The sequence below is a fragment of the Botryllus schlosseri genome, chromosome 4 (assembly GCF_051294905.1).
Source record: "Botryllus schlosseri isolate E-star chromosome 4, Bs_hap1, whole genome shotgun sequence".
NCBI classification, from domain to species: domain Eukaryota; kingdom Metazoa; phylum Chordata; class Ascidiacea; order Stolidobranchia; family Styelidae; genus Botryllus; species Botryllus schlosseri.
Window position 1 is genome coordinate 29,729,564 of NC_137239.1, and position 26,355 is coordinate 29,755,918.

The 26,355-nt window shown below is 41.9% G+C and overlaps 1 protein-coding gene across 1 annotated transcript in view; it reads left to right on the forward strand.

Annotated features, from left to right (window-relative positions):
• The window catches only part of LOC145437780 (ficolin-2-like), a 53,830-nt gene extending 39,329 nt beyond the window's left edge, over window positions 1-14,501 (forward strand). Inside the window, exons 5-6 of the mRNA XM_080315076.1 lie at window positions 8,323-8,422; window positions 13,285-14,501. Coding sequence (XP_080171202.1) covers window positions 8,323-8,422; window positions 13,285-13,663 — 479 coding nt within the window. The 3' untranslated portion in view covers window positions 13,664-14,501. The remainder of the gene's footprint in view (window positions 1-8,322; window positions 8,423-13,284) is intronic.
• The last annotated feature ends 11,854 nt before the right edge of the window (window positions 14,502-26,355 follow it).

Here is a 26,355-nt window from a genome sequence, read left to right on the forward strand (position 1 = left end):
GTCACCCAACAAAAATACGCATGACTTATGGAAATGGGAGACTTCGGCGACGGTCATTACTGCGCCACGACGCACCAAGACATATGAAGTTAGAGACCATGTAACATGCGCCTCCGAGAAGTGTGCCAGAACGATCAGCAGCGAGAAGACCTTGGCCGAAAAGAAATGTCCTTGTGCTGACTGAAAACTTCGATATATATACAATATTTAATTGTCCATAGGCGCCTCGATGGCTGGCGTCGAATGTTCCTCTCCTGGCGACATTAACCCTACAGGACAAATGCCATCCTTCAAGGAAAAAATTATTTGCCACTAAAGAAATACCAATATGAAATCATGTGCGTCTTTTAGTTTGGTACGTTTTGACGATTTCTATATCTTCCAGAGGTGGCCAAAGTAATCAAGAAAGCTACTCAAGTAGAAGTAGAAGTAGCGACGAAAAAATCTACTCAAGTACGAGTAGAAGTACTTCTTCTATTAGCAACCTAAAACTACTTGAAGTAGAAGTAGAATTGACTGATTTTAAATCTACTCAAGTAAGTAAGTAGTTGTGAAAACGATCCTAATTCGTTCACATGGATTGTCAAAAGGTGCAAATTGAGCTATGCGAAAGGTGCCCATCTCGATTCATATTGATGGCGGAGATAGCGCAGTGGTGACGATAAGCGCCTACAAATCGGGTGGCGCCGATTCGATTCCCGTCGGAGGTTTATCTAGGCTCCTCTTCCCTCGCCGTAAAAAAGGCGCAGAAAAAGACGACGATAGAAAGCACTCACAAGGAATGGAAAGATCTAGAAAGGGCCGCGGCTTCGAAAAGATCATAATCGAAAAAATTTTTGACAGCACAAGCATTCGTCCGCATCATGGCATGAAAATGATAGTATTGATATGGAAATATGATACTAATCGTCTGTTTTCTCGAACAGCACGTTTTAGAAAATATCATGGTACGACGCCCTCCCCTATATTATAAGGCCCGTAGTTTAGTCGAAGACCAATACGTTGCGCGAATAATAAACGTTAATAAAAAATATGGGGGGGGCGTAAAAATGCCATGTTGTGTAGCTTTATTTCCGGAAATTAAAGCCATTACTACACTTGCTTTTATACTTCAACATGTATGTTATCCAGACTAAAACAAATGATATTAATTAGAACTCAAAGTATATGATACTGGGAATTGAAAGTGAAATATAAATACTACTTCATCATCATCATCATCATCATTGGTTTATTAGCAATTTTATCAGTTCAATACACCCCAAAAATGCGATACAATGGAAAGGCAGGAAGATATCGAAACGACTTGGAGTAGTCTATGGAATCAGACACCCACTAAAACCAGAACATGTATTTCATGTCTTTAGTCCAGAAAGTTTCAAAGGTGGTATGCTAAAATAGCTCTAAAACTATTTAAAAAAGTCGGAGTCCACTTACCAGATTAGGACACGCCATGGAAAATGGACATGGTAGAAACATCTGTTTCAACCGTTGTGATGAGCCATATACACGGTGATGAAATATTTCATATGGGCGAAAGGCGAAAATGTGGTGTGAACGTAACCACGCCAACCCGCTACCTAAATTATATTCACCGATACTTTCGTGAAATCATACTCCGTATCTACTGCGCGCGAAGTGTGACTAAAATACTGGGCTTTACTCAACTTTTATGAAAATTAAATGTTAATACTCCGTGAAAACAGCCCCGAAATTCCTCAGGCTATCTTCCTGATTGGAGGATTGAACTACTTCTACTTGTCAAACTGAAAATAGCGAAAAGTAAGTCAGTAGATCACAAAATATTACGGAGTAGAAGAAGAAGTAGCGAAAATCAGATCTACTCGAGTAAGTACCAGAAGTAGAGGAACACTACTTGAGTACTTCGAAAAAGTAGAAGTACTTCGCTACTGACCACCTCTGATATCTTCTGACATAGCAGATATAGGAGGTCACGAAATAGCATCATGTAAATAGGTCAATATAACAACGATTCCGCCGGAAGATGTTAAATTATTATTTAGGGGTCCTACCTTTTCCAACATACCACATCGACCATATTGATGGATTCAAACATGAATTATATGAATTTGTCGCGCTTCGCGCGTTTAGGCGAAATACACGGTGACTCACCAAACAGTACATGAAATAGGGTATAGCTGATATGTAGCGACAAAAAGCCCACTGGTTGAGGGGGTTCTGGGGCTTGGTTTCTCACCCTATGGGGCCAAAGACCAACGTTTTTTTCGGGGGGGCTGACGAAGTGCTGGTTCCCAATATTTGGGGGCGATGATCGGTGTGGAGCTTCAAAAGGGGGCGATGAGTCGAAAAAGGTTGGGAACCACTTCTCTAGCCCTTCTACCCTGCTGAGCAGATGTAAGTGGTTGGTCGTCAGCCTATCTTTTCTATAATAATATATTTCCCTACTTCTTCCCTAGTTTCGTTATTTTAGTGTTATGTCAATTGTTTATTCATTTTATGCCAATGATGTATTCAACTTTTGTTCTCTCGTTCGTTCATTCCACTGTTGGGTCCGTTGTTGTGCCAAGTCACTGGGTTCCGAGTTATAAGTGGTGTAAAATCGAAGTATTAATCAGATAGCGAGGGGTGCCAATCATGTGAACGGGAATTTCATGTACCAATGGTGAAAGAGCCCAACACACAAATCGATTTCTCAGTGTTCCAGCGATTCCTGGCAGGCAATTCGTTCATAAACGTTCATAACCGCTAGTGGTCGCTTATGAATATCCGTATATTTCCGGCGACGGAAAATCAGTCACATTCACATCTTCTCTTTTCAGCAACTTCCGCATCGGACCGCACGACTACAGACTGAACGTATCCGGATACTCCGGAAATTCAACCGGAGATGCTCTCTCATACAGCAACCATGTACGATTCTCAACGAAAGACGCGGAGCGCGCTGATTGGCCGCCAAGGAATTGCGCTTCTCGCCTCGAAGGAGGCTGGTGGTATCGCCAATGCGCCCACACCAATCTGAACGGAAACTACAACAAAACAGGGGAGAAAGGATTTTGGTGGCGGGGCTCCTCCAACCTCCTGCGCTTCTCGGAGATGAAGTTTAGAAAAAGACCAGACCTACGTGACTAACTCAATGGAATGAAATGAAAGATTTTTATTCGCAGTGCCGACAATGAAAACAGAAGAAAATTATGACTTCGAATGAAATTTGACAGAAAATTAGTCGCCTGGAATTTAGTTTTCTCAATTTTTTGCGATGGAAATATATGATCGTCATGAACACTGATTTGCTTTATTGTTTTGTTGTTTTAGTCTGCGTCAGGATTGCATATAAAAGTTTTTCATTCTAAACGAAGTCGGAAAAATTAATTGCGAGCAAACTTCATTTGTTGCTAAACCTGTCGTTATGTGATCTGGAATCGACTTTTATATTTTTGATTTGATTCATTTTTCAATTTTTAATTTTATTGCATATATTATTCAATTTGAGAGAAGGTATAATCCGTCGTGAAATGCACGAATTTTATGTGACCTGGACTTACATGATCTCCTATCTACTACATTCTTACAATACATCTGTAAATAGCAATTGTCGTCTATTGCAGTTGTAGTGTTCTTCCACTGATCTGAGCAAAGTTGGCCGCAAAAGTTTCCATCCATAATTCGAAATTTACCGATTTTATAGTGCATATAGAAGGTATGTATCACAGAGTTATGCCCTGAACAGAAATACATATTTTATATATCATATTATTGATAATCACAAAATATGTACCGACATTAGAACTTTAACCATAACAAATTTTATCAACATTCCTATGGGGGGAACTGGGTCAAAATACCCCTGGTTCCCCAGAAATGAAATCGTCAGATTCCATACATTCTGCCGGATTCACATCAGATAACCGGTAAACATTTTTTGACCCAGCTCCCCCATCATTTCCGTTGTAAACGATAGCCTTTGCGGAACATGACACTTAAGATTTTTTATGGCTGGGAAAATTATGGCCAGCTTTCCTTTGGTCTCTGTACCGTACATGCGATACGGCAAGGGCTCTTAAACAGAGTTCCTTAGTGTGCAACTTTGCAATTATTCATAGTAATAGATGATCATGATAAAACTGAAATAAAAAAGAACAGTTGAAATGACTAGCCTAATCTCGGTCACTCCAACAACTCACACGATGTGCTGGGTGCTATTTACACGCACGCACAATGACAACTACAAGAAGAATAAGACGAGAATATCATGCGTTGAAGAGAATTATTAGGGAGATAGAGTCGTGATATTAAGAGAAAATCCCACACTTGGCTGTCAGCGAACTAGGCAATACGTCAATAAGAATAAAACAAAGTTAAAATGCCATGCCGCCAAATTCCTAGTTTGTACGAAAGTCAACGTTTCCTTATTGCGTCAAAATATCGAAACTGATGCTTCATAGAAAGAGCTTCCTGGCAAACACGATTCGACGTATTTCAGACACGACGTCGATGAGCTGACTTCCTGGGAATCACAGTCAGTGGAACATATCATATCTCCATTGCACTCGTATTGCAATTGATCGAAAGTTTACGATCACCACTTATCTCATTTAGTTAAGTGGGATACGTAAGGTCGGGGCAGCTGATATTGAACAAGGAACAACAAATCAATAATCAAACAATGACAAACAAGTAACAAAAACACGAAACGAACAAACAAAATGAAACAAACCATCATCCAAACAAAACTAATAAGGAACAACACAACACACAAACAAACAGTTATACAGACAAAAACACAAGCAACAGAAAGCAAACAACCAAGTAATCAAAAAAAAAAAAACATTTGCATTCGTGTCTTTGCGGTGAGATTTTCCGTCGCATCTCAAATTCATTCCAACGACTCCGCCATCGCTACACACAAACCTGTGTGTGCGCGCCTGCTTGTCGATCTCGCAGTCCTGCTCGTCGGAATTGTCGCCGCGAGAAATTTTGTTAAACAAAGGTCGGCATACAACAATAATTAAGGAACCAAATTTCTGAATAAGGCATATTCGATGGTTTTATTATTTTTACACGTGCTCAAAATACAATGCGCTGCAATGAACAGATAGCAGTATGTCGAAAGTAACAAGTGCGGTCTATCAATCTGGCGTACCCTCAGCCTCAGCTTGTGATAGCTTTCTTTTTAGGCTTCCTCGCTCTTTCCTTTCTCTCGGATTGGTCATTGATCGGGTATTTCTCTGGGCTTTTTATTGTAAAGACGATATGAGCACAGCAACGTAGGAGAGGAGAATCTCAGATAAATTTTCGACGCTACGGAACGTGCTTTACTGCTAAGAATCAAACCGGGACCACCACCGTCAATGGCGGTGCGTGTGACTGATACTGATGGACATTGCCTCGATCAGAAGATGTTTCGTAATTAGGAGTAACTATATATGGTGGATGTGTGACTGTGGGTGTTAACTGATGCTTTTATGGTCTGTCTGTCAGAGTGCGTAGGAAGACACAAAGATATGGACAAATATGATATTTCCCCATATAGGGCCATTTCATATGTCATATATAAATGCCTTTTGAATCTACAACACAAGGATTTAAATCGAAGTAGCTTACAGCGTCGAAGTAGCCACTTCGGGTATACTCAATTATGACACAATTTGTAGAATGCCACACTGAAGTAGCGAATTTTATGGCAGCACAAATCATTCAATTAAATTAGTGTTTTGCCGAGCACATGCTATACCGGCTGAGATAATTCGCTTGTCTTGTGAAGAAGTGCTGAGTTTGAATGGCGTGCGACCCAGCGCCATTTGGTTTTTGATGTAGCTTATTGTCAGGTACGTTTGTGCCAAGCCTAAGTAGAAAATAGGAAAGTAGGAAATAGAAGGGATTAGAGACCAAAATTGCTAAAAGATATATATGCTATGTGCTACCATTGCACATGATTATTTTCGACAAAGTATTCAACAATCTGCTCAAAATTACTGCTCTGTGTATAGTCCTATACTTTCATATTTTAGAGGTCTCTCAACAGTCATAACCTTCCATGCCATTGTACTTGGCGTTGGGGTTGCAAATATTCTGGTTTCTCTTTTCCATATTTTTGATATGAAGATGAGGCGGCGCGAAATTTTTCACTATCATCAAGGGGGGCATGTCTAAAATAGTTTGAGAACCACTGGTATAGAACAATATTGGTAAATTCGGTAGGCCTACATGCCGACACCAGCCTTTGAGTAATTTCTGTATTCGGTGTGAGACAGATCAGCACACATTCGACTTCGGAAACGAATCTGGCACAGTTTATCAGACATTGCAGATGAAATTTTAAGATTAATATCAAGGGGGAGCACCATATGGCAAATAGCATGGGTGTTTCATGATAGGAGCATAGCAAATCGAAAATTACCAGATTTTTCACTAATGTCACCGAGTAAGATAATATTGAAACTAAATCTAGTTACGAGCGCTAAAGCTAGTTACGATGGCAAGAAAATGTATTCTCCGGCTTGAGCATTTACAAGGGAAAACATAGAAAATACTACGATTTTGGCCGCAATTTCGTTATATGACGCACATTCTGTAAATATTAAGTTATTGCTATTATTGTTATTGCACAAAATTACAGGCGGGGCTTTTTGCTAGTTGACCTATGGGACGGGCTGCCACTGCATAATCATCGAATTAAACATGAGCAAAGAACTATTGTTAATGCATTGAATTACGTGAATACATGATTTCTGGGACCGTTGCAACCGCTGTTGTTAAAATGTGACCTGTTATACATGGATAGTTGAAAACCCCTGCCCTATTATAACGATTAGTTTGTTAGTCACGATCATAGTTCGAAAGTCAACTCCTGCTTCATCGAAAGAGCTTCCTGGCGAACACGATTCGACATATTTCATGCACGATGTCGATGATTTGACTTCCCGTGAATCACAGCCATAGTGGAGCACAGCAGCATATCGTCATTGCACGGTGCACGCGTATTGCAATTGATGGAAAGTTGCCCATCAGTTTCTATATCTTATTCGGTTCAGTACTCACGGCCATACGGCAGCTGATATTGAATATGTCGCTCAATATTTGGATGCTTTTGATGTCCGGATTCGTGATCTACCTTCAGTCGTCAGGTGCGAAGAATTTGTGTTCCTATGTGAATTGGATTACATTTTTCTTTTCCAGCCAAATTTTGCGTCAGAAGATACGTAAACGGCACATGGATCTCGAAGGGGGACTGTGGGGTTGGTATATTCGAGTAGTTTGACGTCACCGGTGAGAGTTCTATAGTGCGCACTTTTCATGAAGGGTCCGGGAAGGATGTCGGAGATGCAGAAGAAACTTCAACTCAAAAAGAAAGATGAGAAGAAGAAATGCATTGCTGGCAACGGATGGACTGTGAGTAGAATCTCAAATCTTTCTTTTGTAACGCCAGGAGTCAACTTGTTTTATGATGAACAAAACTTCAAAATAAGGTTTGAAACACAAGCTTTTAAGCACACTCAAGGATAGGATTCACATCCTTTCTGAAAGTACAGTTCCGTTGCAGGTTTTCCAGTGCAGAATAAACGGAGACGTGGATTTTGACCGAGGATGGGATGATTACAAAAATGGATTCGGGGACATTGAAGGAGATTTGTGGCTCGGTAGGGATTTTTTGAATTTGATACCTTCAAGTTGTAGGATTTCGTCAGGGTTGTAACCAAGTCACAAGGCTCCGAGTCACAAGTCAATCTCACTTTTATATTTTTGACTCGAGTCAAGTCGAGTCATTTTCAATTCCCACCGAGTCAAGTCCGAGTCCAAGTCAGCGAACAGAGGATCGAGTCCGAGTCATGGTATTATGACTCGAGTCCGAGTCCAAGTCATTGTGTTGACTGCTCAGTTTCCAGTTAAAGTCTTCCTAAACCCACTTTTTAACTCTGTTTGGTGATATTGAATGGTTCGCATTTATAATATATCAATTTTCCTCACTTTTAGCAGTTTTTGGTCGCATTTTCAAGCACCAGTACCAACAAACGAAATCCCAATAGTGTGTTGGCTTCGAAATTACAATGAAATGCCGGTCTTGGCCGTCTGAATCTCGAGTCAATGACTTGCTTCGAGTCATGCGCAATGACTCGAGTCCAAGTCGAGTCAATACACAGATTGACTCGAGTCGAGTCATTTCCGTATTTTTAGAAAAAGACTCGAGTCGAGTCGAGTCATCCGAAAATCGTGACTCGAGTCATTACAACCCTGGATTTCGTCGATCTTATCTTGGTTATGACCTTTGTAATAAATCGGATTCTGGCAAGTAGCTTCATTCAAAGCCGATGCCTTTCATAATTTCGTAAGGTTTGTCTCCAGGGCTCGAGGAGTTGCATGAAAGGACGAAGGAGGGAAATATGGAAATGGAAATCAACATGATCACGAAAAATAGAGGAATTCGTTGGGTGGCAAAATACAGGCAAGTTTGAAGCCACACGGTTCTCGTGACATGTATCTGTTTTGAAAACATGTTTTATATCTGTGGTTCTCGAACTCTCTGTCCGCCAAGGACCCTTCATACTTTAGTTCAATAATCTACGCAAATATGGACAGCATGATTTTAACCTTTTTAGGCCTTTTGCAATGTGCATCACGACATTAATATTGCACAGATGAATTTCAATGACTCAATTGTATCCTTCAGTATCTTGGTCTTTCGCATCCCTCTTCGTTCGCTTTCAAACGCTTCGATCGTCTTCCGTCACAGTCTCTCTCGCATGCATCCAATGTCGGGTCTCAGGTGCCGACTTTATGCAGCTTAGCTTACTGTGCTTATGGGCTTTTCAAGACACTGTTAGTGCAGCGGGGTCGGCGATGAGGAGCCCAGATAAATCTCCGTCACATAGAAATTTACCCTAACTAGGGTTTGTTCCATCCACCATTGGTGTCTTAGCGCAGATATACTCACTGCGCGCCTCCCCTTTTTTTTCTAAGATTATAAACACTTCATGGGATTTCTTTAGCTGCTTGGCAAAAGAAAATAATAAAATGCATGGTCCTTTCGATTTGATATAATCTCTAGCTAACCATCGTATTTTTGGCGATATGATAAAGGCTCATGACATATAGTTAGTGGTGGTCAGGAACGAAGTGTTTCTACTTTTTCAAAGTCTTCAAGTAGGTTTTGCCTATTTGCACTATTTCTTCAGGTGGCTATGTCTTGGAATACTCCCAGTTCTACATGAAATAGTTTTTGGGCAAAAGTGCTTTTCACAATCTGGATTTCGAAAAGTAGAAAATTGATTAGGGGAAAGTTTGCATCACATTTACAAGTGTCATTTTCATAAGAACCGCGTGATATGGCCCCCGTATCAAGGTAACTGAATAGATTTTCGAAGAATCTACCTGTTACATTATTCAATCGATGAAATAGATATACCAGTATAGCAATTAAAAAAACGCAATATTTTCAGCAGACACATGTCGGAGTAATCGTCTGTAGTCGAGTAGATATTTACAGCGTTACTTCTATTTCTACTTGAGTAGCAGGGCGGACTACTTTGACCAACTCTGCATACAGTACTTTTAGTGTTGTGGTAACCGTATCTTGCATTTGCTCTATTGATTTCTCGTTGAATTCCACTTCTTTGGATGTCAGAATTTGGCGAGAACTTTGCCAACATCATCTGTTTAAACATGAAGCAGGGGTGGCAAACCTTCGTGTTATTCACGGCTGCATTTGGATTAGCCTACTTATGTAGCCTACATTCGCATTCCAGGGCATCCATAATCAGGGTTGTAATGACTCGAGTCAGACTCGAGTCACGATTTTCGGATGACTCGACTCGACTCGAGTCATTTTCTCAAAATACGGAAATGACTCGACTCGACTCGAGTCAATCTGTGTATTGACTCGACTTGGACTCGAGTCATTGCGCATGACTCGAAGCAAGTCATTGACTCGAGATTCAGACGGCCAAGACCGACATTTCATTGAAATTTCGAAGCCAACACATTATTGGGATTTCGTTTGTTGGTACTGGTGCTTGAAAATGCGACCAGAAACTGCTAAAAGTGAGGAAAATTGATATATTATAAACGCGAACCATTCAATATCACCAAACAGAGTTATAAAAGTGGGTGTAGTAAGACTTTAACTGGAAACTGGGCAGTCAACACAATGACTTGGACTCGGACTCGAGTCATAATACCATGACTCGGACTCGATCCTCTGTTCGCTGACTTGGACTCGGACTTGACTCGGTGGGAATTGAAAATGACTCGACTTGACTCGAGTCAAAAATATACAAGTGAGATTGAATTGTGACTCAGAGCCTTGTGACTTGGTTACAACCCTGTACATAATGGACGCCAAATACCCATGTTAACGGCCGCCAAATCAGTTCAAATTGAATTACGGGTCGACGGCCGCACAAATTTCCCGCTATGGCCGCAGTTTGGACACCCCTGGTTTGAAGCTTCCAACATACCCTGAGGAAACGTACACAGCCTCACAAAATCCATCTCCCGAAGAATCCTCTCGCGCAAAAAGACGTAGTTTCTGATGGGGAATATAGGCACCTTCGAGGCTGACGGAAGTGATATATGCATCTGTCGAATTTATCCACTTCCGCACATAAGTGATTAATTTCATAGAATATATAAGGCCGAATTCTTGTAAGTGACCCACATATTCCGCCGCAGTAGCTCCTCAACAAATTGCTCCAACTATGCGATCCTTTTCTCTCTCACTGTACGGATAGGATTCTTAGTACCATCCAGTGGCGGCTCGTGACAATATCGGGTGGTGGGGCAAGGGCTGCAAGCGACTTTTTATCAAGATGACGTCACAATGGCGTTTTCCAACGTAAACAAGTAACTTAATGATGGTACGGTAACATGAATTTCCCGGCAACAGTGATTTTAACGTATGTGCCACGAGAGGTCCGCTGGTGAGCTGTGACTTGAAGTGTGGTAACTGCGTAAACGGCGTACGGAACAAAGATTCAACACGGTTCATGTTCGCATTAGACGTGACTAATTATCTGCAGAAATGGAGATGACTATAACTCGAGAGATAGCGTAAGCCTAATTGGAAAGGTCAACGAATTCGGACAGATACGCAATTGTTATCTCATAGATTGGGCCTGTCCTATTGAATCCAAAACATCATTGTAAAGGACTAAGAATAGCAGCCTCGGAAATTTGGTCTCGGTACAGCATAAGAGATTTTGGCCTTGAAACTGGAGACTGTAACACGACACATACGTTTTTATTACTGTCTTATAGGTCTGCTGCGAAATCGCCTTTGAAAAATATATTACCGAATAAATACGTGGATGAAAGCCCTAAACTTGGTACACTGTTACATGACATTATCGAGAAGTGGCCTCATGGCCCTTTTCGGTATGGTACACTGTCAAAATTAATGCGAACAGACCAACACCGAATTTTGCGTAAAATTTACTGAGGAATAGGCTGATCAAGTGACGGGGGGGTTGTACGCAAATGGCTTGAAGGCCACAATTTCACGGTGAAATTGACATTGGAGAATATACGATCAAAGTAAATATTTGAATGCAAACTGAGAATGATATCATCATCTCACTTAACGCTACCGCAGATACACCGGCTTTTGCGTGAAATCCGCAATGTGTTGTAGGCTAAAGTGTCAGATCGGAGCACATCTTTACCATACTCGACCTTGATAACGAAATTACTGCCCTAATCATTGAGTGTCAACCTTGAGACTTGGCACAGCGTTCGATACTAAAATCAAGACATACCGTGCAAAAGCTTATGACGGATCTAGGTAAGGAGCATCGTTAAAATCAATAGAGACCAATACCGGCTTTGCGTATAATCTGTTAGCGATAAATGACGAGTCAGCTCTCACTCGAATTAGGAAACGAAATTACCACTAACACAGTTCAGTGACAAACTTAAAACTTGGTACAGCGTTCGATACTAACATTAAGACTTACCGTGCCAAATGTCATAACCGATCTCAGTATTGAACACCGTCAAAACCAATGGATACCAATACCGGCTTTTGAGTAAAATCTGTTTGCGATACATGACGGATCAGCACACACTCAACTTCGGAAACGGAATTACTACCCTAAACTTTAAGTAGAAACCCTGAAACTTGGGGCAGTGTTAAATACCACCATCACGACATGACATAACAAGTTTCAAGAGTTTTCATGGTGTGAAACCCCATTAAAATCGACCTATACCAGCAAAGGTCGACTAAGGTCGAGCGAGATAGTGTAATGGTTATGCGTCCGGCTTCTCGAGCGGTAGGTCGTGGGTTCGATCCCCGGCCGGGTCATACCAAAGACTCGAAAAATGGTATCCGCAGCTATCCTGCTAGGCGCTCAGCAATCACGGATAGCATGGAGGAGAAAAAAAAACGGGGGCGCAGACTAGATGACCTCATGGGGCCGTATCGCAACTCCGTCGCCAAAGCATCTCGATGGTGCAGGCGAGAAAGAATATCATATTTCTCTCTCTCTAAACGCATATGACGGTAACAGAGTTCAGCTATAGATACGATTGTTACATCACACCTTAAGGGCACAGAGCTATCGTGCCCCGGTTGCTCGGTAATTTTATGAATAGGAGAGAGTAAATCACCGTTTCTTTATTGTGCGCGGTTTTGAGAGAATAGACAGTGAAAGCTTGTTATGAGCGCTACCGGGGCAAGCCCCGGCTAGGCATTCGCAAAGCGAAAACACAGAAGAGAATTCGATTTTCGCATAGACTTCGCTATATATGGGCATTTACAAGCGAAAGGACAAGAAGTATACGATTTTCGCTGTGATTTCGGTTTATATAGATAGGTGTGCGTCTATAAATGGTAAAGAATTGTTATTGAACAGAATTTTAGGTGGGGCAATGCCCCAGTTGCCCTATAGGACGAGCCGCCACTGGTACCATCCCATATTTTGAAAAATTATAGAATCGTCCGGTTTAGTACTTGCCTAATATAATACAAAAGACATGTTTGGCGTAGCCTGCTTAGCATTATAACATTGGAAGCTATGACAGCCGTAACAGGTTACTCCAGTTGTAATGTAACACGATAACATGCCACTACCACTGCCGGTAGCAAAATTTGATATCTTAATTTATAAATTGATATCTCATCATCAATAAAGTTTTTAATAATACATAAAATGTTAACAACGTGAATAAATTTGCAATATTTCCCATGGGAATTTCGCGCCAAAAGGGTCAATCTGGCAACCCTGTGCAACTTGTCCCTGCTCAAGCAACGCTGTCATACCGGTAGCGGTCGCAAAAGAGTATCACAATATCACAGAATTTTTTTCCCAGCAACTTCCGCATCGGGCCCGGATCCGACAACTACAGACTGCACGTATCCGGATATTCCGGGAATGCAACCGAATATGATCTCTCCTACAGTAACAACAATCGCCAATTCTCAACGAAAGACGCGGACAACGATCATTCGGTAATGAATTGCGTTTCTCTCTTCGGAGGAGGCTGGTGGTACGGTGCGGGATGCGCCCATTACATCGTTGATCGTTCGTCATTGAATTGCGTATCGGGCCGAATTCAATATTGGTATGGCTACTGCGGCAACACCAATCTGAATGGAAACTTCAACGAAACAGGCAACAAGGGTATTTGGTGGCGGAGTTCCTCCGACCTCATGCGCTTCTCCGAGATGAAGTTTCGAAAAATAGCGTGAAAAGAAGGATCGATTTCATACATACGACGTGACTCAAAAACGCAATGGCATATATATCAGAATAGTCCTTCTGAAACGAACTTGGGGAAGTTCTTGGTCTGACCCACCTCTAAACATTAATCAACATGAATAAAATATTAAACTCGGTGCTTTTGAACCAAAAGGAACATTTTTTCAGGGTCAGGCCAACAACTTTTCAAAAATCGTTTTTTAAGGACCACACTAATGTAATATACATATATACATATGCATAATAATGCAGATAGATTTCGTTCTGATTTCTGTCGATTTGTTTACTTTTTCCGGATACTTACTCGAGCAGTTATCATTTAACATTACTTCTACTTCTCCTTAGCAGTTGTCACTATTTTAAGTGAAAGTATGCTTACAATACATACATGTAAATCGTTACTTGTACTTGAGTAAAAAGCTGTAGCGGTACTTCTATCTACTTCTACTAGTACTTTTACTTCTTTTTCATTGTAAATCGCTACTTCTACTTGTACCGGAGTAAAACTTTACGTCGATTCTTCTACTCCTACTTGACAGTTTTCAGTTTTTCGTAAAAATTTCAGTTTTCAATTTTTCAGTCGAACTTAGTCCGATAACGCTTACTTTAAAGATAGTTACTTGTATTTTTACTTGAGTGGAAATTTGTGGCGCTACTTACTACTACAATTTTCTTGTTTAGGCAAAATTAGGCCTAGAACACTTACATGGAGTGGAGATCGCTACTTATAATTGAGTACTTACTTATACTTAGAATAAATTGTGTGTAATGTTAGGTTTATGGTATGGTGTTAGTTCAAGTGCAAGGGTGTAATGCTAGATATTCCTGTTTAAATCACACTAACATGTAACTTACAAATGATAATACACATATATAAACACTTGAAATGATGATATCAAATATCCTCAATTACAATTAGTAATATACCAACACAAGATATCGAAGACTGAGGATACGGTGCAGTCGGTGCACTGCCTATACATGCGACATGACGGAATGCCATCGACTGTCTTCTTGAAATGACGGGGGGTCCGTTATGGTAGCTCGATGTCCAGGACAATTCCAAAATAGCAAACAACATTATGCTATTTGGTAGCAAGTAGTCGTGAAGCACTAGAACATTTTCAATATCTGTATCTTTTGACACAGATTGATTCTGTGACACTAAACACTCATCGCACCTTAATATCATGTTTCTGACTTTCTGTAATAGTAGCTGCTGTCCGGTATAACGAAATCGATTGAGCCTGGATGCCGAACAGGTGGAGATTAAAACTGTAACACTGCAAAATGACCTCCACCTCAAAGCCCGTCGGGCTGCAGGTTCAACTTATCGTTGTAAATAAGCCTTTTTGGACATGAACTTCATCAAAAACAAACACAGAACACGCCTCAATGATGCCCATCTTAAAGACTCACTCAGAGTTGCAGTGTCAAGTTACATACCAGAGTATAACGCACTTGATAGAAAACAATGCTAGGCTTCCCACACTGTAAAAACTGGACTAATATATTTAAAAATTTGAGTAGACTGTTGTTGCATAATTTATACCAACATGGTGGGAAGTAATTCATGATTTCTTAAAAGAATTTAATGACTAGCCAGTTGAAATCGCTCTTCAATGTAAGTGGTTTCTGGAGAATGGATAGCTAAATCTAGTTACGAGCGCTACCGGAGCAAGAAAATGTATGCCCCGGCTTGAGCGTTTACAAGAGAAAGCACAGAAATACCGCAATACTTGCCGCAATTTCGCTATAAACTGAATTACGCTCAGTCTGTATAGATCAGGGCCGGCCAACCCGTGTGTCACATGTGGCCAGCGAGGCTCTCTTTGAAATTAGTAATATTATCAAAAATGGATTGCCAGATTGCGAACTTGCAAGGCAAACCAAAACTTTGATTAGTCTGGCTGCAACACTTAGGATGTGACGAGTAGAATATCAGTTCCGACGCATTGGCAGACCCATGGGCCAGTCACATTTTTGGTAGATCTTCGTTCATTACAATAAAGCAGAATATTCTGCGGCAGATATATCTAAAGCAATTTTTTCCACGCTTTCCGCAATATGTTGTCACCTGATTTCTTGCTTTTAATATTGTTACCCCTCCTGAAAATGAAAGAACGCCTAATGTACCAGATTGAGTATATCTATTTTCGCAATTACGAGAGAAAGCGTCGTCCAACATGCGACCTTGCGTTTGCGCTCGCAGAAGGGCCGTCGACTATGAAACGTAGACACAAAATGATTGAAGCATGCAGCCCGAAGCTTCCGATATCGATATGTCCAGGCGCCGAATAGTCCAGTCCTTGCGAACTGAGTCCAGCGATATACAGCAAGCCCGCAATATACTCAAGTAAAAATATTATTGACCTATTATTGACCTATGAACTTTAAAGAATTTTCGCGCCTCGCGCGGATAGCGCCCGCGTAATGAATCGTCGTTTGCATGTGGCCCTTCGGCCGAAAAGGCGGGCCACCCCTGTTATAGATAATAAGTTATTGTTATTATTGTTTTAGCACAGAATTAGAGGCGGGGCTATGCCAGTTGACCTATCGGACGGGCTGCCACGACATAAAGAATTAAACTTCATCAAAGAACTGGTCAAAGGGGCACTGCGCTCTAAAAATAATGTAGTCTCAAATTGAAGAACAAAACGAAAAAAAAATTGGCCGCAGCCATTTTCTTCAGAACGCCACCGTAATGGAGCTGCAATTTATTGAAATTGCCAAGTGACCATCACGCTCCAGCAGTCACGCAAAGATCGAACTTTATATAGTTGTCAGCCGATGTTATGAAGGAAATGTGTCGTACACGCCAAGGTGGTTTAGATACCGCGTTCAACGGAAGATGTTCTGTTCAGTCAGGAGATTTATGTCAAAATCGGGAATAGTGTATTCTATAGAAATAGATTATGTGCTATTCTTATGTATAAACATTGTTTATTTATAAAACATTGTTAGACATGATCTATTTCTATCCTAAAGAAATAGAATACATTAGGGCCGATTTTGACATAAATCTCCTGACTGAACATCTTCCGCTTCACAAGTAGAGGCGGAAGTGGAATCAGTCGAGTAATTAGCGCATGCGCACTCATCGTTTTTCATAGTCGAGTAGAATTCGTGAACATCCGGCTTTTTATCCGACTTTATCGTTGCGATTTGTGGGCGCGATCGGACTTCAGACCGTGAAGCGATCCTCACGTATAGTTTGCCGCGAATCCCGAGTATTCGAAGAGTTCGTTGCTCTCGGGTAGGATCGACACGCGGTTCGTCTCGGACCGGAAACTGAAAGGAGTTTTCCTAACGGCATCGTAACTCAATTTCTGTTTCCTGTTCTGATCCTCCGTCCAAGATCTGACTGCCATCAGTATCCGAACGACTCCGGAAAGAAAAACTGCGACAAAACCGGATGAAATCGGACTTGTGCCTTCGAACGAGGTTCCCAGTCTGAACGTCGTGAAACCTATCTCGACGAAATATCCGGGCGGGCTCCGGATTTGATATTCGCGATGGTAGTTGGCAGGATAGCGCTCGGATAGTGAGGGCTGTGGAATTGGCCGGATCTTGCGGTCATTTTGTGGAGGCAATTCCTTTGCTGAGCCAGAGTCTCGCCTTTCAAACAGAATTTCATCACGTTGAAATATAGTGTTGGCGAGATGGAAGCAAGTTTTAAAAATTTCAGTAATACAGTACATTCGATTTCCTTTTAAACCGATCTGCTTTGTATACGGGCTAAGCTAACCTGAACATACATGGAAAATTTTTTGCAACGTGTTAGTTGTTATTTCAAACAAGTTTGGGGAAATTTGTCAGAAATTTTAAAGACTTAACAACTGGAATGCGAATTCAAACTTGGCGTAAGGCATACCATATGTATACAGTATTGGATCAGGGATGGACATTGGACAACCCGCGGCTGTAGAAGGGAATTTGTGCGGCCGTCGACATGCAAATTGAAATTACGAATTCGCTCCAAAATTTTTGAAATATTTTATCTTATCCAACAAAGATTTCCATTATTTGCACTACCGATACAATCGACCATCCTGATGGGGGGTCAAGAAATAACAGCATGCAACAAAGTGACTAATAACAATTGGCCCACCCGAAGATGCATTATAATTTATAACTAGCCCTAAATTTTTGAAAGCACTCCCTCAATGAGCCCTATACCGGTGAATCTGATCACACTGGCTGGAAAAGGATAAATATTTGCAAGTAATATGTGATACTGCTACCATTAATTACGGAATTCATTCTTGAATCTGAAAAATTTTCGCGCTATGCGCGACAATATGCAGTAGCATCTATTCATAACATTGACACTCGCGATTTCGGTGCGTACAATAGGCCGTTGTGAAAAGTAGAATAGTCCGGAGTTCACCGGGAATGTATATGGACTGGACAGATTAACATATAGGTCTTTTGCGTCCAGTTAGTTCATTACGGCTATGCCCTGGAATGAGGCTTTAGGCTACCGATATACGGCCGTACGGCCGCCATGGTTTCTTCCACCATTGCTACGCGGATGATACACAGGTCTACGTTCTTATGAAAAACAGCAATGATTGGGAGAGCGTGTCATCCAAGTTGAAGCGATGTCTTATTGATATTGAGCTCTGCATGACACAAAATCGTCTCAAGTTAAACAAAGAGAAAACTGAACTCATCATTTTTACGCCAACCAGACGCCCCATCGACCACAATCAATTCACCATCAGATTCGGACCAGACACCATCCAAGCCAAGACCTGTGTACGTAACCTAGGTATTCACTTTGACGGCATGCTCTCAATGGAAAAACATATCGACTATACATCAAAGATCTGTTTCATGTATATCCACAAGATCAGTCGAATCAGGAACTACCTATCTGAGGATGCATGCAAAGCCATAATACTGTCGCTGGTGATATCACGGCTTGACTATGGAAATGCTCTGCTTTACGGGGTAAACCAAAATTGCATCGACAAGCTACAAAAGATCCAAAACATCGCTGCTCGTTTGGTAACTAGGTCAAGGAAGCGTGATCACGTAACACCGATTCTAAGATCCCTTCATTGGTTACCCGTGAAATTTAGATCTGAATACAAGCTTCTTCAGTACGTCTTCAAATGCATGGAGGGAAGTGCACCAGCGTATCTTCGTGAGCTAGTGACAATGTATAATCCCGGAAGAGCGCTACGTTCTCAGTCGCAAAAGCTCTTGTCCGTTCCAAGAGTCAGAACATCGACCTACGTTCTCTACCTTTTCTTCCTCGGCCGCCATTCTGTGGAACAATCTTCCAATTTCTATTAGTCTATGTGACTCGCTATATGTTTTCAAACGCAAAATCAATACCGTTTTATTCGCACGAGCGTTCGAACTAGAGTAGTGTTCATTCCGCCCTACAACTATGCACTTCGTCTTTTATACATATCCTTTACTTTTATATTTTATTGCCTTTTATGTACAGCGCCCTAGTGTAGGGGCGTACGGAGACGCCTACGGGCTTTGGACCGAGGTCCGACCCGTTGCTAGGCGTCTCGGTGCTCGCTGGTTCGTGACCGAAGACGGGCTCTACCAGTTGGCTCTAGGCGCCGACTGCTGTCAGGATTTGGGTCGTCTAACCAAATTCCTTCACCTGAAGGTGAACCAACGTTGGAGGACACGGTGGATGGAGCTTCCCGACCAGGGCAAAACTGTGGAGTGCCACAGCCGGTACGGGAGCTCCAATCGCTTCCTCCGGTCCTCCAACGTCCTGACGGCAGTCGAGCGTAGCTGGATGCTTAAAGCTCGACTGAATCTTCTGCCACTCCGGTCGATCCGGGGTCGGTTTAGAAAACGTGTGGAGCCAAGTGTGGTCTGCTGCAAGTGGGGACAGCATACTGAGACCCTGCCCCACGTACTGAACCACTGCCTGCCAGTGATGGATAGCATCACGAACAGGCACAATTCGGTACTTGGGGTGCTCCTGGACTGTATACCAAGCTCTTCCTCCTTTTCCAGATACGATGTGGACCGCGTTTGCAGGGAGCACGCCACATTGGCCAACAGGCGGCTGAGACCCGACCTCATCTTAGCGGATCGTCGCCGGGTCTTGGTCATCGATGTGGTGTGCCCCTTCGAGAATGGAGTAACCAGTATGGACGCTGCCGTTGCACTGAAACACTCGAAGTACAAGGACCTCTGTGAGTCTCTCCGCGTTGCCACGGCCAAGGTGGTGGAGATGCATACGTTCGCGGTCGGGTCCCTGGGGAGTTACCACCCCGGGAACCTGACCAGTGACCACCTTACGTGCGATGGGTGTTTCGGTCTTCGAGTCCAGACTGGTCTCCGAGCGAGCCGTGGTCGCTTCTCAGCGCGGCTCTCATCATGTCTGGAAGGCCTGGTGTAGTGTACGGGACCACGAGAGGACTTGACACCCCCCCCCCCCCCCCTTCACGTGTTCTTTATTTGTTTTGTGTTTTGTGTTACCGGTTATTAGCTCAACCCGCTAGCCATCACGGGGTTCGACTGCAGGCAACTGGACACTGGATTGCTTCACGGAACTCCTCCCCAGATTAACATAAATGGACCCCTGTGTGGTTTTAGTTTTGATTGTAGTCCTCGTGCGGTTCTAAATGCTAAGGGGAGGAGTTCCCCCACTTCATGACGAATAATTTTATTTTTCGATTTTCACCACCACAACTATTATGATAATGCCTGCAGTCGGACCTCGCCAGTTCGCCCCTGTATTTTTTGTGTTGTATGTCGGCCTCCACCACATATATTGTGCGTTTTTGGTGGAGGCCTTTGTCTGTGTTAGTGTCCCTTGTCCCCGGGCGAACTGGCCATGTCTTCTCTGGCCCATGTTATATATTAATATCGCATTTTTTGCATGTGATTTTCAATATTTATTTTTCGCAAAATAAAATTTATTTCCCCGCCACCGTAAATGGCGGGTATTGTTCTGCTTATATGTTCTGCATGTACAGCAAGGTGACCGAAGTCGTGATTATATTTATTTCTATGTGCATTCTCAATTATGTTGAAATTTTGCCGAAATAAAATATTACAAACAAAAAATGATATATCGTTATATTCGGCGCTCTATAAATTATTATATTCTTTATTCACAGTAAGAAACTGGTCAATACACACATAATCCGGGGAGCAACCTGCACCCAAAGGAAAATGGCGAGATTGGAGTAAATTTTTTAAAATTTCAGTAATGCAGTCAAATTGTTATTCCTATGCAATACATGGAGAAGTCAGATTACAGAATTGCAGTAGATGAAGAATAGGCAAGGGTTACAGAGCAGAGGTAGAGATGATTGAAAATGAAGAATCGAAATTACAGAAATGATGCTGTGATTCACTAGTATAATTTTAGTCCAGTGGTGCATTCAACGCCTTCCGAAGAATATGCACAGTGCCCAATAACGAGATCTTTTGGATCATGTCGAATCGAACGTTACCCGGAATCTGTCGGATATGTCTCATGAGTTTTTTGCTTACGACCCCTGTGGCGCCAATGACTATCGGTACAATGTTTATTTTGCATCGCCACATTTTCTCACATTCCATTCTGAGGTCTGCGTATTTGGACTGCTTTTCTGATTCTTTTTGTTGTATATTGTGATCAGCTGGGACAGCCAGTTCAATGAACAAGCATTCTCTTTTCTTTTTTAGTTTGATGATCATATCCGGGCGGTTGCTCCTGATTTCGCGGTCAGTTATAACTGGTACATCCCACAGAATTTTTGGCGCTTCTTCGTTATACGATCAGAGAGAGTGAGTGCTCCCCATGGTACCTATAAACAATGTTCCCATTGAACATGATACAATGTGACGTGTTTCACATGATATCAAGCTGTGCTGCCCCTGAACTCGATATTTTTTTCTACGCAGGCGACCTGGATTCGATTCTCGCCAGTACCCTCTTTCTGTGAGTCGCTGCTTGGAGATCCGGTGATGGGCATGGAGATTTAAACAAATGGTCCTGGTCGTTTTCTGTCACTGGTGCTGGGCTGTAATCGTACCAATTTTTTGTCGAAGTGGTGATGTTAAAATGTTTGCATAATTCAAGATGAATGTAGTGACCAATCCTATTGTGTCTCCATTTGTATTCGGTAGCTGCAAGTTCACCACAGCCGGACATGAGATGTGCCACAGTTTCATTTTGGTTGTGGCACATTCTGCATTTGCCGTCCGTGTTTTGCTTCAGAATTCTTTTGCGATAGTATTTTGTAGGAAGCGATTGGTCTTGTGCTGCGAAAATGAATCCTTCGCTTGCCGGTTTCAGACCAGAGCTGGATAGCCAGGTCCATGAAAGCTCGTCTACATGGGGCTGTGAAGTTAACTTCTTGTGCTGTCCATGAAGAGGCATTGACTCCCATATCGTTTCTCTCATTTTGAGCGTTGCATTTTTGTATCGAACTCGTGCTGCTTTTGCTATTGTTGTGGGTTTGGCAACAGTGTTTTCAGCAGTGTACAGGTTAGCTGTTTCTATGTTGACTTCTCTGACGTACTTGTCGTGACGATAGCTCAGAGATTTTGTTTTGCGCTGTTTGTCTTCCTGTGCAATGAGTTTGCAGTAAATGTTATCGCTGTTGTTGATGTACTGTGACAAGCCAATGATTTCTGTTTTGAAAGTTTGTTCAATTTCTTGTAGTCCTCGACCACCTTTTTTTCTTGGGATGTACAGTCTTTGTGTATGAGATTTTGGGTGATGCATGTGGTGCATTGTCATTAGTTTTCTCGTCTTTGTGTCCAATTTTTTAATTTCATCTTTGCGCCAGTTCACCGCACCAAAGCTATATCTCAAGACAGGCACTGCAAGACTGTTTATGGCATTGATTTTGTTTTTGGAATTGAGTTCAGTTTTGAGAATTGATTTGAGCCTGCTAATGTATTCTTTTTTTAGACTTGATTTCATTGCAGCATGTTTAATGTTGTCGCTTTCACAGATCCCTAGATATTTATAGTGATCTTCAGCATTCAATTCTGTCATGGTTTCGTCCATTTTGAAGTTCATGTCGCCAGTGCTGGTGGCTCTTCCACGTCGTATGGTAAGTTTTGAGCATTTATCCAAGCCAAATTTCATTTTTATATCTTCCGAAAACTCATGAACAATTTTCATTTGGTTATTCAGATCCGTATCGGATTTCGCATACAGTTTCAGATCATCCATGAACAAAAGGTGATGAATCTTTTGACCTTCAGAATTTGCTGCTTTTTTCATCACGTATCCTGTTTCATTTTTTCTCAGCAACTCACTGAGTGGAGCTAAGCTGAGGCAGAATAGAAGTGGTGAGAATGAGTCGCCTTGGAAGATACCATTGCATATCTGAATTGTACAGGTTTCTGTTTCACCTTGGTCATGTTTGATCAACAGTTTTGTATGCCAATTTTTCATTGAATTTTCAATAAATCTGATGATGATCGGATTCATTTTGTACATACGCATTGTTTTCAGTATCCACGTGTGAGGGACTGAATCGAAAGCTTTTTTGTAGTCTATCCATGCCATGCTGAGGTTAGTGTGTCTCCTCTTGCAGTTTTCCAGAATGGTTTTGTCAAGGAGCAGGTGGTCCTTACAGCCAAGGGCGCCTTCCTTGCAGCCTTTCTGCTCAGGCGGTAGAAGATTTTCTAGGTGTTTGTAGCTTCGTTTTGCCAGGATTTTGGTCAGTGTTTTGTACATGGTTGTCAGGCATGTTATTGGCCTGTAGTTCTTGGGGTCCCTGGTGTTTTCATTTTTTGGAATAAGATAGGTGATCCCTTGGATTACCAGTGAACTCGGCACTTGGTGAATTCGGCCGGACAAACTCGGCACTTGGTGAACTCGGTACTTGGTGAATTCGTCCATTGGTTAACTCGGCCCCCGGGAAATTTTGTAATAAAAATGCATTAAATATATATATCACATAAAGAAGAATCACGTGCCGTGGTAGATCGCGTAGCGGTACCGGTCACCATGATTGGTTACTGGAATGTTTGCCGGTGAACTCGGCACTAATCTTGAGATACCCCAACCCACCTCCAATCCCCCTTTCTCTAACCCTAATCTCCTAACCCCGCCTCTCCCAACCCTAATCTTGGGATACCCTAACCCACCTCCAATCCCCCTTTCCCCCAACCTAATATCCCCACTTCCCTAATCTTGGGATACCCTAACCAACCTCCAATCTCCCTTCCCCAAACCGTAATATCCCCCTTTCCCTTAATTCCCCCAAAACTAACACCCCCTTCCCAACCCTAATATCCCCCTTTCCCCAACCCTAATACCCCCGCCCCAACCCTATCATCCAATCCCCCGTTCTCTAACCCTAATCTTGGGATACCCTAACCCACCTCCTTTCCCCCAACCTAATATCCCCCTTCCCTAATCTTGGGATACCCTAACCCACCGCCAATCTCCCTTCCCCCAACCCTAATATCCCCCTTTCCCCCAACCCTAATATCCTAGGCTTACCATATTTTGGAAATCTTAAAAGAGGACACTTAAAAACCGGTGAATTTTACCCACTTTGCGATCGGTTGACTAAAAAAAAAAAAAAAAGTCATCTTTTCGCTCAGAGCTAAAATCACCGTTTTTCACTCCGAAATACCCGCCGGAGCGTCACTTCTGCGCTAATTTGCGGCATATCACTCGCAATTTGCTGTAAATCTGACCTAAATTTTCAAAAAAGAGGACAAAATCTCAAAAATGAGGACAAAAGGGCGTCCTCCGAGGACACTTTCAAAAAAGTCAAAAAAGAGGACAAATCCTCTTAAAAGAGGACGTATGGTAAGCCTATAATATCCCCCTTTCCCCAACCCTAATACCCCCACCCTAACCCTAATATCCGTCTCTCCAAAGGCACAAAAAAACAACAATATATTTTGACGTTTATAAATTTTTGTTCGTGTTCGTGGGAATAAACATTTATTGGCGATAACTTCGTTATTACATAAAACACAGAGATCCATCTTCTCAAAAGTCGTACGTCCGTCCCTCGCCAAGTCAAATCAACACGCGTGGTCGATATGTGAAGGTCGCGTTATCTCCCGCGCTTGCGCAATCCGTGATCACGTGATCTAATCATGCCGTGACTGCGTGATCTACCCATGCCCTGACCTCCTTACAAGATTGACGAATCACTTGATAATACTATTATTAGTTTAATAATTCATATTAATAGCTGTTAATACACTTTAAATTCATAATCATAGTTGTTAAAAATTTCCCGATAGCCGAATTCACCAATGACCGAATTCACCAATGGCCGAATTCACCAAGTGCCGAGTTCACCAAGTGCCGAGTTTGTCCGGCCGAATTCACCAAGTGCCGAGTTCACTGGCAACCATCCCTTGTGTGAACCAGGCTGGGATCTCGTGCGAGCTGGTTGAGGATAAAAGCTCATTGTAGGTCACCGCTAGGTAATTATGTGTTGCAGTTAGTTTTTTTAGCCAAAAGTTTTTGATCTGGTCAGGACCAGCTGCTTTCCAGTTCAGTGAACTTTTTAGGGCCTCCTTGATTTCTTGTTTTGTGATTTCTCACCATTGTTGTTCTGGTGTTTGTAGATGGTCAGTGTGGAGGTCTTGTATCCAATTTGCATTTGAGTTGTGCAATTTTTTGGTTTCCCATATTTTCTTCCAAAATGATTCCACATCTGCAGTGGCTGGTATTTTGCTGCTGGTAATTTTTTGATTTGACTTTTGTTTCATCATTCGAAAAAATTGTCCAGGTTTGCGAGCAAATAACAAATTTTGGCGATATTGTGTTTCTTGTTTTTTATATCGTTTCAATCGTTGTGCTTTGGCGCATATTCTCATTTTTAATTCTTCTTGCAACATTGTCAGTTTTTCTGTTGACTGCAGTTTGGTTTGGTGCTCCAGTTCTATTCTTTTTACTTTATTTTTTACTTTGCGGGAAACATTTCCTTTTTTTAGTTCTGAGAGTATCGAAACGTCACACCTTAGTTTTGCGATTTTGTTTTCAATTCTGCGTTGCCAAGCTGGCGTATGCCTTCCCCTTTTTTTTTTGACAGTTCTTGGTATTTTGCAGTGCCTTTCTGAGATAACTGCCGCAGTGCTGTAAATGAGTTTGTTGATTGTTGTCAAGGGACATTGTGGTCTTTCTCCTTGTTTGTCACTTAGAGTTGCAGGTAGTATGGTTTCTGTCAAAATTTTGTTCGCTACTGCAATATCAGTTTTCAGTTTCTTTGTAATTTGTAAGTCAGGTAACTGCACTCTGTCATTTACATTCAATGTGGATTTCATTCGGTCGATGATTTGATTTTTGATCTCCAATTCTAATTCCGTGTCTATGTCGCCATCATTAGGTGTTGTTGATTCATTCAGGTGCCCGGTGGTATTTTGTAATTCTACTTCTGCGATGTTCGGGTCATCAAGTGATTGTTGTGGGTTCAGGTCATCTTGGCCGAATTGCAGTTCCATTGCCTCAGAGTTTTCTATGTTTTTGTTACACATTTCTCCCTCGATTTCTGCGAGTTCTTGTTCAGATTATTTTTTATTTTTTATTACACAACGTCTCATTGTTGCCAGGGTATTGGCAGTCATGGTTGGAGAGTTGTTCGTTCTCTCTTTCCATTTTTGAAAAGTTCCTTCGGTTACTCCTGCCGAGTTTTCAAATTTGGCTAAGAAGTAACATCTCATTATTTCTTTATACTCTTCTTTACTCCATCTGTGTCTCTTCTTTTTTTCTTTTGCA